The 15304-nt window shown below is 48.9% G+C and overlaps 2 protein-coding genes across 4 annotated transcripts in view; both read right to left on the reverse strand.

Moving 5' to 3' along the window:
* XRN2 (5'-3' exoribonuclease 2) overlaps positions 1–1372 on the reverse strand; it is a 32609-nt gene extending 31237 nt beyond the window's left edge. The window contains exon 1 of the mRNA XM_009093742.4: positions 1231–1372. Within this exon, the coding sequence (XP_009091990.1) occupies positions 1231–1305 (75 nt within the window). The 5' untranslated portion in view covers positions 1306–1372. The remainder of the gene's footprint in view (positions 1–1230) is intronic.
* Positions 1373–5210: 3838 nt separating this feature from the next.
* KIZ (kizuna centrosomal protein) overlaps positions 5211–15304 on the reverse strand; it is a 29017-nt gene continuing 18923 nt past the window's right edge. For all 3 annotated transcript variants that reach the window (XM_050972623.1, XM_018918128.3, XM_018918126.3), the window contains exons 11-13: positions 13624–13723; positions 6991–7034; positions 5211–5442 (exon numbers count right to left, since the gene is read on the reverse strand). In XM_050972623.1, the coding sequence (XP_050828580.1) occupies positions 5339–5442; positions 6991–7034; positions 13624–13723 (248 nt within the window). In that variant the 3' untranslated portion in view covers positions 5211–5338. The remainder of the gene's footprint in view (positions 5443–6990; positions 7035–13623; positions 13724–15304) is intronic.

A 15304-nucleotide genomic window follows, 5' to 3' on the forward strand; every position in this document is an offset into this window, starting at 1 on the left:
GCAGTCTAATGAACAGAACACAAGTTATTTGGAAAAGCCTATGAGAAAAGCAGCTTGGGAAGCAGGAACTCCAGAGTTTGCCTCCTCAAAAAGGCTTGAATTAGCCCTGAGAAGGAGAACTTGCCACGCTCAGGGCGCAGTAAATCCACCACGGTGCCACTGAAGGGTGACCCCTCCACCCCTCCACCCTCCCTGTCCCCTCCCACCGTGTCCCACAGGATGGCACAGCACCCTCGTGCCTGCATGGATGTGCCTGAAGGAACCAGCCTAAAATATCCCATGTAAACAAACATCATTTCAGCTGCAACACTGCCTGGAAAGGCACCTATGACATCTTGTGTCAGAGCCTTCCTGCTGCTGCTGCCATGGAAAGCCAGATTTTAGAGGATGTCTTTGGAATAATCAGCTCCCTGTTTGGCCAGGAGATGTTTATCCTGAGCTAGAAAACACCAGCAATGAGACCAAACCCCCTGAGTCTGCTCTAGGTTAGAGCACAAGCACAGGCTTGGTGTAAGCCTTGGACAGGCAGCTGCACTCGTGTTTCCAGCAAGTCCAGAAGCTGTGGCTTCTAAATCCTACCAAAAAAAAAAAAAACAAAACCCACAAAAAAAAACCACCAAAAAAAAAAACACAAAAAACCCAAAAAACTTGTGGAAAAGCAAGGACTGCGAAAAGCATTAAAACATTCAAGAAACAGCAAAAAGCGCTCCTACTGCGCCCTACTCAAATTTCATCAGCGCCTCAAATCCTACTTATCCGGGTCGGAGGCGCACGAGGGCAGAGCCGAGGGCGTCGGGAAGGGCTGGAATTCCAGGGAAGCAGCCGGAGGAGACGAAATCAGAAGAGAAGTTCGATTCCCTGCTCCGGCGCCCATTCCCATTTCCTCCACGTGCCCATTCCCCCCACGAGCGCTCACACGCACCCGCGGCACTGACCGAGGCGCGGGGATAACTCCTCCCGCACAGCGGCCGCTTCCACCGGGGTCAAAAATCCGGGAAAAACTCCAAAACCCCCCCAAAAACCCCGAACCTCCCCCAGTCCCAAACAACACCCGAACCAAACCCAAACAAAGCCCCGATCCACCGACCCGCCTTGGAAAGGCCCCGGGGCAGCCCACGGGGGCTCAGCACCGGGGGCTCCGCACCGGTGCGGCCTCACCGGCCCCGACCCCCCGCGCCCGCCCAGCGGCGGCCGCCAGCGGGCCCGCGCCGTGCCGGGCGGCCGGCTCACCTTCTCCTCGATGCAGTTGACGATGATGGAGGGGTACTTGCGGCTGAGCCAGCGGAAGAAGGCCGGGACTCCCATGGTGGGAGCGGGACGGGCTGCGCCGAGCGGGACCCGCGGCACCGGCGGCACTTCCGGGGTCGGGGGGCAGCGCGGGGCACGCCGGGAAAGGGAGGGAGGGACAGTGGGGACGCGCCTGCGCGCGGAGCTGCCGCCGCCATCTTGAGAGCGGGCTGAGGGCGCAGCAATGGCGGCCTGAGGGGAGGCCCGGAGCGTGAGGGGACAGCGCCCCGTAAAACGTGTCTGGGCAGCTCCTCGGGCACGACAGGGACGCTCAGAGGGGAAAAGCAAAGGCAGAGGGCAAAAAAGTGATATCCATGAGGAAAAGCGAAGCCTGACTCCTGAGACAGCTCCAGTGCTGCCCTCATGCTCAGGCAGGACACAGCACCTTGTTAAAACACAAGCATAGGGTGCTGCTGTGGGGTGTCACTATAGGACATGTAACACGACACGCACACACTGCTTTTCTCAAGGTGAAAAACTGGAAGTTTATTTTTTGACTCCAACATTTGTAGATTTCCAAAAGTGACAGTGGATTGGAGGGTGAAAGTGCGATCTCTCCAATGACATTGGGCAAACCAACAGTCCATGAAATTTTTCCTCCTCCATAAAAGAATGCAAAACAATAAGTTATTTACAGAAAGTGCGTGAGAAAGTTTGTTATAAAAATGTAAACATAAGAAGACTTAGAAAATCTTAAAAAATCAGGTTGACAGTGGGGTGCTTTAGGATGAACACACATGCAGTGTTGCCCAACAAGTCAATAATTAAGAGGGACATCTATGATTTATTCCAGCACTGCATGAGCTGCATGCTCAATATATTCCCTAAATCCAGAACAACCACTGGATTATACTTAGAAATCCAGAGCTGGCAACTTCCCCAGCTCAGCCCCTCTTTTAGGATTTAATAGTCATTTCCACATGAGTTACGCAACCCCAGCCAACTCTTCCATGTGCTCAGGGGAAAGGTCTGCACCTCTTTTTGACCCTGTAGGTGTGTTTCAGTGTTACAACAAACACAGTTCTGCTACAGGATACATGGAATTACGGTGTTTTGCCAAGTTAGGAATGCACACATAGACACCAACATCTTGATTTATTACATCTTTAAGGCATGGTGGTTCCAGGGTGTCCTTGAGGAAGGGATGCACTAATTAGGTCTCTGCATGAAAGTATACAAAGATCTTACATTAAAGAACATCCTGACTTCAGACAATTTTGACTTATCCCGTGTTTGGCAACAACAGGAGCGATTCAGGGCACGGCTGCTCTGTGCCCTCTGAGGGGACATTTCCCTCACTGGGAAATGGCTCCACGTGATTCCTGAGAGCAACACGAGGCAAAGAGCCGCCGTCCCCTTGCTCTGCCCGTGGCATAAGCAAATACTGTTAATTTGTGACCGTTTGTCGGCTCCAAAATGGAATTAAACGGCCGGGAATTAAACGGGATTAGCACGAGGCGGGTTTTGCTCCGCCGTGTCCCGTTGCCGCACACCAGCTCCGTTAGCAGGGCAGCCACGGGGCCGAGGACAGGGAACGGCAGAGCAGGAGTCATTAACAAAAATGACAAAATCTCAGCTGTGCTTGCTGAGTCAACGCCGCCGATTTGGGGAGCAGAGGGGAACCTTGGTACCTGGCTGATTGGCTGTAGAATAAATTAACCCGATATTGTGCCTCTCATTATTCTCATCCTCACTTGGCTGTTGTTAAGCCGTTTTCTGTTGTCGTTCCTCTCAATAAAATCTGTGACTTGAATAAATTTCCCCTAAAACTTTGTACTGGCACTACACCTGTGGTATCAGCTGAAGATTGTCCTTTATCTGTTCCTTACAAAATGTTCCCTGATTGAAGCTTGCTATTGTATTCCTTCCAGAATGCCTCTCCTCCCGGAATTTTGTAGGGAGCGCAGCAGCTTAGCATGAACATTTTGTTTGTATTGATGGGCAATCAGTTGTTTTTCTGATAATGACGAAGAAAACAGAAGGCTGGCGGACGCAAATGAAAGGCAATCGTCTTATCTTATAATTGCTTGGGTAAACAAGTGCTGGAAAAATTAATACTGCAGCAGACAATTCCTTGAAAAGTTGGTCTGAGCACCAGCAGCTGCACCGGGTGGTGAGCCCAGGTCTCACCTGCCGACTGCACATCCATGAGCGCAGCACAGAGCGGCGCACCCTGGGCAGGAGCAGGGAAGGTTCTCCCGCTCGGGCACTTTCCTCGGATGAGTGGCGTGCCGATGGGAATCTGCTCGGGGTGTATTGATTCCAGTCCCCCTGTCTGTCAGCGTCACCTGCCACCAGGGCCAGGCTGCCGGCGTGACAGCTGTGAAGGAGCACGGGGAAGTTGACTGGCAGGATGTTTTGCATCTAATGAGTCTGTGCACAATAAGAGTATCACAAATAACGCTCCGGAAGAACCCGGCTATCGCTCCGACACCAAGAGGCAGAGATTGCCTGCATGTGGCTCTGCAGCCATCTGTCACCTGTCACGGGCTGCTGTCGGGGCTGAGCCGGACTGTGGCGGTGGAGAGCCCCACAGACTGGTGTCATGCAGCAGACAGAAAGTGGTCTGACAGCAGCAGCCCAGAGTCACTCAGGAGGAGCTCGGATCTGTTAAGACGCTGCGCTGCTGAGGCAATGTCCCTTGGCAGTGCAAGCTGCTGGATTCTTCCAGTGGGACTGCTCCTCATCTCCATGCTCCTCCCAGGCCTTGAGCAATATGCCGGCTGCAGTCCCACAGGACACGGGGAGTTGGTGTGGTAAAAAGGACATTAAAGCCCTCAGTAAAGTCTGGCTTTGGTCACAGAATCACTAGGTTGGAAAGGACCTTGGAGATCATCAAGTCCAACCCATGCCCTAACACCTCAACCATGGCACCGAGTGCTACATCCAGTCTTTTTTTAAACAGGTCCATGAACAGTGACTCTACCACCTCCCCAGGCAGATGATTCCAGTACTTTTATCACTCTTTCCATAAAAAACCTTTTCCTAATATCCAACCTATATTTCCCTTGGTGCAGGTTTAAGACTGTGTCCTCTCATTCTGTCAGTTGCTGCGGTCCTTTAGTCGAGCCCAACAGTCTCCCAGAATGTCAGCCCTGGTCACAGACTCACCCAGCTCCATTCTTGGTGCAGCAGATTTCCCAGTTCCCAGAACATTCCAGGCTGCAACCTCACTGATAGCAGACTGGAACCCACAGCAACCAGCTGTGCCAAGGGCTCCTGCTCAGTTCCAAGCCTTCTCCAAGTCATTTTGTGATGTTGAGCTCTCAGCCAACACGATCCTCTTATTAAACTGAATGTTGTTCTCATTTCTAGCTGGGTTTTGAGGGATGGGGTGCAGAGATTGATGCCTGTGTTGGGAGACATGGGGCTGCAGCACAGCACAGCTTAATTGGGGTGCTGCTTTCTGCTTTTGAACTTGTTGTCATTTATGAACAGCTTTACCATGTCCCCTGGTTTCTCCCTCCCAAAGAAAATCTCATGTTTAATGAACTTAATTTTAGATAAAAGGAATGAAAAGAAGAAAATTAAAAATGCATGAAGCTCCTGGAGTCATCCAATTACTGTGATGTCCACACAGCAACACCAGCACGGATTTCACAAAGCAGGGAATAGCAGGAAAGCACTGGGGCTTGCCACATGTAAATGCTGCTCTGTTCCAAAATGTGCTGAATTACAAATGGACATTTTATGCATTTCTTCTTATTGATCTGTTGCAGAAGAAGATAAAGATCAAACATGCCAGCCCACCCCAGCAGCGCCTGTCTGCATACCCACAATGCTTGTCTGCTCCTTCCCAAACCCCGTCTAGCACTGGAGTCCCAATATTGGGATGCCACAAGCCTCGCGAGGGGACTGTCACGGGGCAGGGTTCCCATCAGAGCAGGAAAACACTGCAGGTCGGAGAGAGCACACAGACAATATACAGGACCCATTATGTTTATTTGGTATTTAAATTTTCTTTGCCAATTAAGTGACAGGCAGCCTGTGGCACAGTCACTGTGTAAAAGAAACTACAGTTTGTTTCTTCCCAAAAGCCAGTGGGAGAATCTCAGTCATAGAAGTCATCAAAGTCGTCTGAATCCGTGCCGTGGGTCTGTGGGCGCAGAGCAGCCTCGAGCTCGGAGCTGCTGTCATCGGATTCGCCCCAGAACGCTGCAGGTGAGAGGAAGGAAAGCAGAGATGTAAAACCTTTTCTGTGGCTGTGCCTCTTGTCACAGCCATGAGCACAGAGGTCTCCCGAGGCTGACCGAAGGCAGGGAGTTGGGAGCCCCAGCCCCAGGTGTGCGTGTCTGGCGCAGTGTCCGGCAGCGGAGCGGCTGTGCTGGACAGCAGCCTCATTCAGCGCTCCCACTCCATTGTGCTGCAAGGTAGCTGGGCAAAACATTTCCACTCCAAGCAATTTACTTGACCAGCTGCTGCCTGAATTGCAGCTTTGTCTACTCTTTTCCCCTTTCTCCCCACTACTTGACCCTGCGATGAAGTCACCAGCGGGCCATGACATCAGAGTTGGCACAGAAATGACAGTGACATCACAAATGAAAAATCACCACTTGGAGATCAGAGCAGATCCAGATCAGATCAGAGCCTGATCTCAGTGGAGCACATGGCTTTAACCTTGCTGGGAATCAGCAAACCCTTTCTCTGACAGCAGCAGAATCCCACGGCAGTTCAGAGTGCCTAAGAGATTTCTGGAAATGTGAATTCTTCTGACTCATGGATAGGACAGAGTGGGAAGTGTGGCACATGAAGTCAGGGCCACAGTGGCTGACAGAGCTGTGCTCTCTGTTCCCACCTAATCCAGAGGCTGCTGGCTGTCCAAAGGCAGCCGGGATGAGACCCAGCGCTTGGCCAGGGACAGCGGGAGGAGGAAGGCTGTCACACTCACACAGACACTGCAGCTCGTGTTTGAGGCACTTTGGTGCCTCTGATGGCACCAGCTCCATGAACACCTTATCTACAAATGCAGCATCTGCATCTTTGATCCTCCATCCCCAGCCCCCTGGGCCGCAGGAACATCAGAGCCAGCCCTGTGCTGGCTGCCACGCTGAACGGCTCCAAGACAGGAAAGGGGCCAGGCGTGCCAGAGCCTTTCAAGTGCCACCAAAGCAGCTGTCCTTGATGGCATCTGTACCTCAGTTCAATGCCACACCTCTAAAACCAGGCCACTCTGGACTGCCAGCACCCAGAGCAGGGCAGCAGGGCTCCCAGCACTGCCCTGCTGGCAGGAGGCTCTGTCAGAGGTGGCTGCAGGCCCTGGAGGGCTTTGCAGGGAGTAAAGAGGGAACTGGAATGTGTGGGCAGCAAAAACACACAGGGTCCAGACACCAATTCAGAATAAAAGCAGCCTGGCCACACACCAAACCTTCCAGCTGCACCCACCCAGGTCCCAGGTCACAGGAAAGACCAAGGAACGCCCAGGTTTCTCCTTCTCCACATTCCCTCCACCTGCTATTAACTGGTGTTTGATTAAACCCTGCAATGATCCCAACCAGTTCCACACCAGCCCCCCACAAACATCTCCTCTCTGCTCTGGATCTGTCCTCCTCAGCTCCCTTCTGGCTCCCACAGGAAACAGGGAAATTCCATGTTTCCCCTTCTCTCTACCTTATCCAGGTCATAACATTATTCTGGGAGGGCTTCTACAGTACAGATTTAACTAGGAAGACACTGATTTTCAGTAGCATAACATTCGTCTCTTACCTTTGGATTTTATGGCAGTTACTGCTTCCTTCCGCAGTTCAGTCCTGTAAAACATTTCAAGCAATCAGCACAATGTCTCCAATAAAAAAAAAAAAAGTGACTTTTAAAAAAATACTGTGAAATGGTTTAAAAAAACAACAACCCAGTAACTTCTGTAACTATTTTTTTTCCAAATAACTATTTAATCACAGACTTCTTCACCTAAAAAGGTGGAGAAATTCACGTGCAGGAGGGACACTGGTCAGCAGTTTCTGGAGTCATTCCCTGGTAACAGCACTGATTTACACCAGCACTGAATTAAGGTACAGAGGAGCAGGGCCCTGCCAAGCTGCTGCTGCATTTCAGAGGATGCAAAGTACGGAAAGGCAAAATCCAAACAAAACCAAATCCCCCCCAGTGCTGCTCCCTGCACTTCCTCCAGGTCCCGGCGCTGTCCCCCAGCCCCATGGCAATGTGCAGTCTTCACTGCCTTTGATCTACCTTGATGTGTGTGCAGCCTGAGCCTGCTCTGCTAAATGGCTGCTCTTGTGTCTGGAGCATCACAGGCCCTTTTGAATCTCTCAAACAAGCTGGAATCATTTTGATCTTTTGTGTGCAGCGCGTGCATTGTGCTGGGGCTGGGGAATAATCGCACGGGGGCAAACATGGGGGAGAATTAACTGTTACTGCAGCAGTCCTGCAAGAAGCTCCAAAAATAAAGCCTCAGCTGATTTTAATAAGGAAGACCAAATAGGAGATATTTGGGACATCACTGGGCCAAGCAGTGAAATATAAGTCAATGTCAAGGTGCAGTTTGAAGCTGTGGCCTCAGTCACAACAGGACTCTCTGAAATGTCAGTGATTTGCTGTGTTTCATTTAAAAATGTGGCAGCCAATACAGAGGTGCTTTAAGTGGGGAGCTACAAATATTCCACTATTGTGGAGGCATTTGTGAAAGAGACAAAAAAAAGCAAAGATGACTCCTTGCTAGTGTTACTTTCAGTATTCAGTCAGAATTTGGGATTGCAGCTGGAAAGCCACATGTAAAGTTTCACACATTGCAGCTACTAGTGGTGCAGCCACTCTTCCTTTTAACCCAGAGAAAACTCCCACTGTTTAAATCTCATTTCCTCTCCAAAGGCTCCTGCTTTGTGGACAGAAATTCCCAGAAAATTAAACACAGCCCAGGTTCCAGCCAGGCACCAAACCAAGGCAGAAGTGCCAGTACCAAGTGACAGCTCTAGCAGAGTACTAACAATGATGTAACTCATAATGACCTTATTCACTGAAAAATTTTAAACTGTTTGGCTTCAAATGTTTCTCCAACATTCCTTTAGTGCACCATCCCACTGGCTTTCCTTTTTATTCCAAACAAAACTCCACACTGCCTTATACTCTCACTTCTCCTTCAAAGGCCTTCACTTGACAGGATACCCAGAAAGGATTTGAAGCCTCTGGGCTGATCCTGCTGAAGACCCTGAGCTCCTGCTCCCTTTGGCCAGATCTCCTGGTCCTCAGCAGTTCCCAGGAGGTGCTCCAAGCATCCCAGCCTATGAAAATGTGCTCAAGAGGCTGCTGTTTTTCCCAGGGTATGGAGCAGGAAAACACTTGTTGCTGAGCTGTAGCTGGCGAGGCTCCTCCTGTGGATGCTGGCACAGGAAATAATTTCAAGAAGCTGAGGAGAAGATTGGGGGCAGCAGCCATCGCTTCCCCCTTGGCCACATCCTAGCCTGCTGCTAGGATGTGGCCAAGGGGAGCATGGGGTTCCTGGGATTTTCAGTTAGCTTCTCACAAAAGTTACTTGACAACTGAGTTTTCCTCAGTTCTGTCCCACTTCTCTCCATGGTTGTCCCACAACAAACACCAGCGGGTCAGTGCTTTGGGTCCAGTGCTGAGGATCACCAGGGAGGACTGCCCACATCTCCAGGACTTGGTCTTCCAGATCCAGCTGAGGGATCCATGGAGAAAGGACCACCATGGCTGTAGAAACATCTGGAGACCTTCTCACTGCCACCCCAGCTTCCCACGAAGAGAAAGATCAAAGCTAGCAGGAGAGCAGGGAGAGAGATGTTTGCGTTCTACTAAACACCATCTGATCCCTGGGATTCATCTTCCCAGGGCTCACCCACCAGATGTGGAATGGGGTTCACTCCCCAAAGAGCCTGGAGCCAAAGCCAGGCCCAGCCATCCCCAGAGAAGGGAGATGGGGACAGAGTGGCAGCAAAGGCTCAGCACAAGCGCTGTCAGCACTGGGAAATGCTGGGCAGATACAGAAAAGCGAGCGAGGACATCAGAAAGGCCAGAGGGGGAACGGCAGCTCCCCCAGCCCAAACCTGGGAAATGCTGCAGGGGATAAATTCTGGGGTGAGGTGTGTGAAGCTGGAGAGGTGCAGCAGCACCTTGGCTGGCGCGGCAGCCGCACTCGGCAGCCCCGGCCGTGGCAGCGCTCACCCGCAGCCGCAGCACACAATGGGCACAGACCTCCGCCGAGACGTTTCGGGCTGTCAATGCAGCCAGGCCAGTTCCAGCGCCTCCACTAATCCCCCGTCGTGACCCTCCAATATCCATTTACACATTTGCTTCTTCCCTAAAATAATTCCAAACTGAACCCAGGCTCTGACAAAGAGAAAACCCAAACCAGTTTCACTTCAAAGAGCCTTTTAATCTCTCCATTTCTCTGATGAAACAGGCTTTTTGTATTGAAGATGCTGCAACAGTAAGGAATGAAAAAGCTCCAAGAAAATATTTTTTCCTCTATAATGAAAATATTAAGAGGACGATGCCTTGTGAAAGCTGACCTAGAACAGAGGCTAGACAGAGTTAAAGAATTAAGTAGAGATTTATTAAAAGGATATCCTCAATGGATACACCTTGGGCAGCACAAGAGCCCAGCCAGGACTACACCCAAGATGAACCCAAACTGGTCACAAAAATGGATGACCAGTCACAAGGTCTCTCACTTTTAGAAATTCTGGTCCATTTGCATATTGCAGTTAATTGTCCAGTTATAGCTTTAGGTTATGAAGTCCCATCCTTCTTGTTTTTTTCTCTTCAGTCCACCATTGTTTATACTCTTGGGCCTGAGATTTGGATAGTTTGTCCTTGGTCCCCAGCTAGAGAAGGAATTGTTTTGTCTGCCTACTCTGTGAGGAGAGCTTGCTATCCCTTAATATAAAGCTCAGATCTACACACTAAAGCAGTACAGAATCTGAAAAATATAAAAGCTAAAACCTGAGGCATCAAGGAAAATTCCAGGACAAAATGAGCCAAGGTAATCAAGGAGGCTTGCTGGAAAACCCTGCCCACGGGTCTTCTTGCTAAAGCACCTGTTGAACTTCTATGTTTTATGGTCAGGTGAAAAAGACACTCAAAAAATTTTGGGAAATCCTAAATGCCAAGGAAGGAATTTTCCCACCCTGGAAAACCAAGTACCTAGAGTACATATTCTGCACAGTGTCACATAGGCAGTATAAACTCAAAAGTCCATTCATCATGCCAGAGCTGGAGCAATAACACTGAATTTCAGTGATTACACTGTGAGTAGGACGACCCTTATTTTAGGATACAAAGATTTCTGTCGAGCTGCGTCTAAGACCAGTCTCTGTTTGGATTCACCATGCTGGAGAAAAAAAAAAACCCACTGACACAAAGATGCATCACAACGCTGCAAGGAAGCTGTGCAGGAGAGCAGGGGCAGTGCCAAAAAATCCACTGTTTCCTCTGTGCTCAGCTGGCAGATGTTGGTGCCTCTCCCCACACACCTGGCAGGGCACTGCCACCCCAGCAGCGCTGCTTCTGCAACAGCTGGGGGTGCAGGCAGAGGAAACAAAGCTCACACAAACAGCTGCAACAGCAGAGAATCCTGCTGGAATTTTCAGTCACCTTCTTACAGAAGCCATTGGATAGCTGGAGGGATAAAACCATCAGATCCTGCCTTGTTTCTGGGTGCATCTCCCAGGAACCCAGACCGACACAATGGCACTTCTCCTGGATTTCCAAGGGAAATGCATTTGTGCACGTCCTGAGTGCTGCCAGCCCCAAAGCTCTGGGATGTCTCCTCAGAGCACAGCGGAGTTTTCAGTGTCAGGACTGGTTCAGGAAGGGGGAAGTGGGGGATGCACAGAGCCCGAGTGCCCCCCGATGGCCAAAGCCAACGGGCCCAGGAACTAATAAGAGATGAATTCGACTCTGCCAACTTCTATTTGCATGTCACTACAGCTGTGTTGGGCAACAGGGCTGAAAACCAGCCTTCAGAGACCCCCCCCAGAGTCCTTCCAGCAGATTAATTAAAGTTTAAAAGGCTTTATGCCGTGTTGGTGTCCTGACAAATCCAAAGCGGGCTTTGGTTCTCAGCTGATAACGCACCTTTAATCTCCAGATTATTTGGAAACGAGACAGCGCAAACAAGTCAAAGAAAAATAAAACGCCTGCATCCGAAATGGGGAATTCCCAGAAAGCGAGTGACCTCCACTGGCTGCATCCATCGCTACAGCCCCCCGGAATGCCACACACATAGCTGCCCACCCGCCTGCACTCGCCGGCATCCTCAGCCCTGACTTCTGAGACCTCCTCCCCCCAGGACCATGTCACTTAACGCCCTGTCGCCTGCTGCAGCACCCTGACACCCCACCCAGAGGTGCAGCTCCACGCATAGAAATATTCCCCCGGGAAAGTAAAGAAGCCAGGGAAAAGCGGTTTTCTTGCTGGAGGTAGAGCAGGCGGCATTTGTGGGAGAAGAGGAAGCTCTGGCATGCACCGCTGAACAAAAGGGAACAAGTGGTCTTTACTCGGAGAGCAGCTTCCTATTAAGACTCACTCCGTCGTACATTATGCCTTTCATCCCCACTCAACCACAAAATGATTTTGCTGTAGGAAATACAATGGCAGAAAAAGATTTACATTGAAAGAATCTTTAATAATAAACTGTTGCAGATCTGCCTACTTCCCCATGATTTATAATACAATAAACATCGGATTCTATTAAGTCTCATGCACTGAAGACATGCACTGAAAACCCGAGTATGAAAGCCCTCAATTCTTCCCTTCTCCAGGCCCATAATAGTGAAACGAGCATGGATAAATGTGCTAAGAGTATCTCTTTGCATCTTTTATAGCTTGTGTGTATCAATCTGTAAAGCTTATTAAGAAAGTCATTGCTATGCAAAACAGCACCCAATCTCTTTCTCTCGCTTTTCAACAGCGCGCAGTGTTTAGCCAATAGGGCCGGGCCCCGGCCCCTCATTCCGCATTCATAACATGCAACATTTGCACAATGTGTATCTCAAAGGCTGCTGAATAGAAAGCCTTAATACTCATGTAAACAACTGCAAACCAATTACTTAATGAATCAGGCCCACACATAATGAGGTGCCAGACAAAGAGCTATAAATGCATTTTTGCGCCCGAGCCTCCGCTTTAAAGTAAAATCCCTCAGCTGTAGTTTGGGCTTAACTGGCACATGATAATTATTGTCTGGGGGACATCAGAGGAGCCACGGTTTTTATTCCGGTCCGGCGGGGTCCGCGCCGAGGTCACTCATCAGCTCAGTGACAAAACGCGGCAAAGGAGAATTTATAAAGTGCCACGGCCGAGCTCGCAGGGATGTTTATTCTCAAGTAGTGGGTTTGAGACCACTTGTGAAAGCAATAAAGCCCGAGGAGTGGCTGCCGGGAGCAGAGCTGCAGTGCCGCAGAACTGCGGCACGGCACGGCACAGCAAACAGCTCTGCCTCTTCCTCCTTGCTCCAGGCACCCAGGGCTGCTCCCAAACCCCGCTGTGGCTTTAAGAAACTAACAGAAACTAACTCTTACACTGACTTACAGATTTATTACCACGGTTTTGTAAAGCAGCATCATCGCGTATCCCTGCACAAAGTGTGCTGCTGCTGAGCACTGAGAGGCCTGGAATTATAGACCAGAGGGAATTATTTGAAATCTATTACAAATCAAAATTGGAGAAAGAGAAAAAAAAAGGCAAAAAAAAAGTACAGCATGTAACCGAGGGAGAAGTGGCTGCAGGCACGATTGGCCGGCAGTGTAGCAGCAATGGGATTTAGTTTGAAGAGTTTTTGTTTTGAATAAAAAATAGTTAATTTTAAATTACACATTTTACTCAGCCGCAGTGATCCTGTAATAAGTTCTCAGGGCCCTATCCTGCTCTTCCTGCTATCCCAGGCTGCAGGGAAGGGCTAAAATATAATATTTCAAAACTCATCTACAGGAACACCTTTGCATTTCATAGCACAAGGCAGGATAATCATTGCCTCGTCATTCTCAAAGTTCCAGAAAATAAAAAAAGAGAGAACAATTGAACCTGAGATGGTAAGAATTAATCCCACACAAAAGCAGGAACACCAGTCATCAATGCTTGGTTACAGCTCATATTTCATGTGCTTGAATAATAGAAATTCTATGATTTTAACAGCAATTGCAGAATCAGAACTGGCCTCACCCACAGCAACCTAAAAATCCATGGAACAGGAGGATTAAAAGCAAGGAGGAGCTCATACCCTGAGGTGTTCCAAACCTGCAGTGTTTGATTACAGAAACAGCAACCTTAACCCTGGTTCAAGTACAAAAATAAATTAGGGGAGCTTCAGCCCTTTTATGTTGTGTTTTCTCCCTCATGGAACCATTTCCAGTGTTACAGCCTTACCTGGAGAAGGGAGGAGCGCTTCCATCCACCAAGGAGCTGCTTTCCGAATGCGTTCCCAAACTGTCGCTTCCTTCGGGACTGTCGTGGCTGTGATCCCCAGCTGTGCAGGAAAAACAGGCACTATGAACTTTCCAAGTTCCCATTTACATTAAGCAGAAAGGTTATTTTTGTTCTCCTTCCCCTTAAATGTAGATTATTTTTGAGTGTTACAGTTCTGTCAATGCTATTTGATGCCTCTGTGTTTTCAACCATTCTCTTGAATCAGACAAAAATAAATAAATCCTATAAAAATCAAATTAAACACATGTCTTGAGATTTTTGTGGCTTAAACAGCCAACCACACAACTATTTCAAAACCTGTTATCCCCACTTTCCTTTCTTCCCTTTCCCCCTGCTCTGTGGATCTCATTTCCATTCTATGGAGATTGATTTAAAAAAAAAAAAAGAAGAGGCAAATGGATTCATTCACTGGAGTCAGACAATTGCTCATCTTTGTGTTCATTTCCAAAGCACACGATGCTCAAGCACAAATCCCACTTTAAAAGGCTGCTTTGCATACATATATTTTCTATATATGTTTTTATCTACAGCACTGAAACTATAACCAAGCCCTGCTCTCACCAATGTCCCTACCCAGGACAATTCAGTATTTCTGTCCACATTGGATTCTTCATTTCCTAACTGGCTGTGCACATTCCCAGTCCCTTCTGCACTTGGATTGCAGGAGAAGAAGTCCTGCTTGGTCTCAGGCACTTCCAGCAAAGAGGTGCCAGAGCCTGCCCAGGAGGAAAGAGAAATCAAGAATGAGAGGGAAAAAAGGTAAAGGGGGTTAAAAAGAAAAAATTGTCCCCCCTTTCCCATGATGTATCACAGCTCATGGCATTGCCTCTCCCCCAAAACCAGTGCTCAAGCTGCTGCTGCTTCTACTTAGAGATGGATGAAGAATTTCCACCCAGAATTCACAACTTCAGAAAGACTCAGAGGTCTTCTAGGAACTTAAGTGTCCAACATGAGCTGCTGGATGGCATCATCCACACTGACCTAAGGGCAGTGTCCAACCTGGCGCTGGCCTAAGGATCCTCCTCCATCCCATATCAAATGATATCAAACAGAGCAAAAGGTTAAGTGAGACTTATTAAATGCCCTGATTGGTGCACTCCAAGCAGCACCTTGGAATCCTCAAAGGAGGACCTCACCAGGAAGGACACGTGGGTGTGGGAAAAGTGGTCACACGATTGTTGGCTCATCACAGGTGGCCTGAAAAGGAAGGCAGAATCCAGCTTGTGTCCCTTCATGTTCCCTTATAATACATAAAGAAGGGCTGATTTTTTCTTTGCAATAGGGCTTTTCCTCCTTATTCCTACAGGAGATTTTAGACCTGGAGAGCAGCTGGGGGTGCTGTTCCAGCTGTTGTAAAGCAGAGCCCAAGGAGTGGAGCAGTTACACCATTTTTATTCAAATCCTCTACAGCCTTAACGCCTCCTCAAATCAAAGACAAGTGAAAGGAAGAGAGAGAATCTGGTTTTGTTAAAGATTTAACAAACCTGCCCTTCAATAAAATCAGCAATTTCCTACTCATAAATGAGACTCTTAAACAGTCATCCAGCAAAACAAGAAATAATGGGTTTTATCCTTCTTAATCTCACATTATTCACCTACCTCAGGAACAGCAGAAGAGCTG

Source organism: Serinus canaria, chromosome 3, assembly GCF_022539315.1.
Source record: "Serinus canaria isolate serCan28SL12 chromosome 3, serCan2020, whole genome shotgun sequence".
NCBI classification, from domain to species: domain Eukaryota; kingdom Metazoa; phylum Chordata; class Aves; order Passeriformes; family Fringillidae; genus Serinus; species Serinus canaria.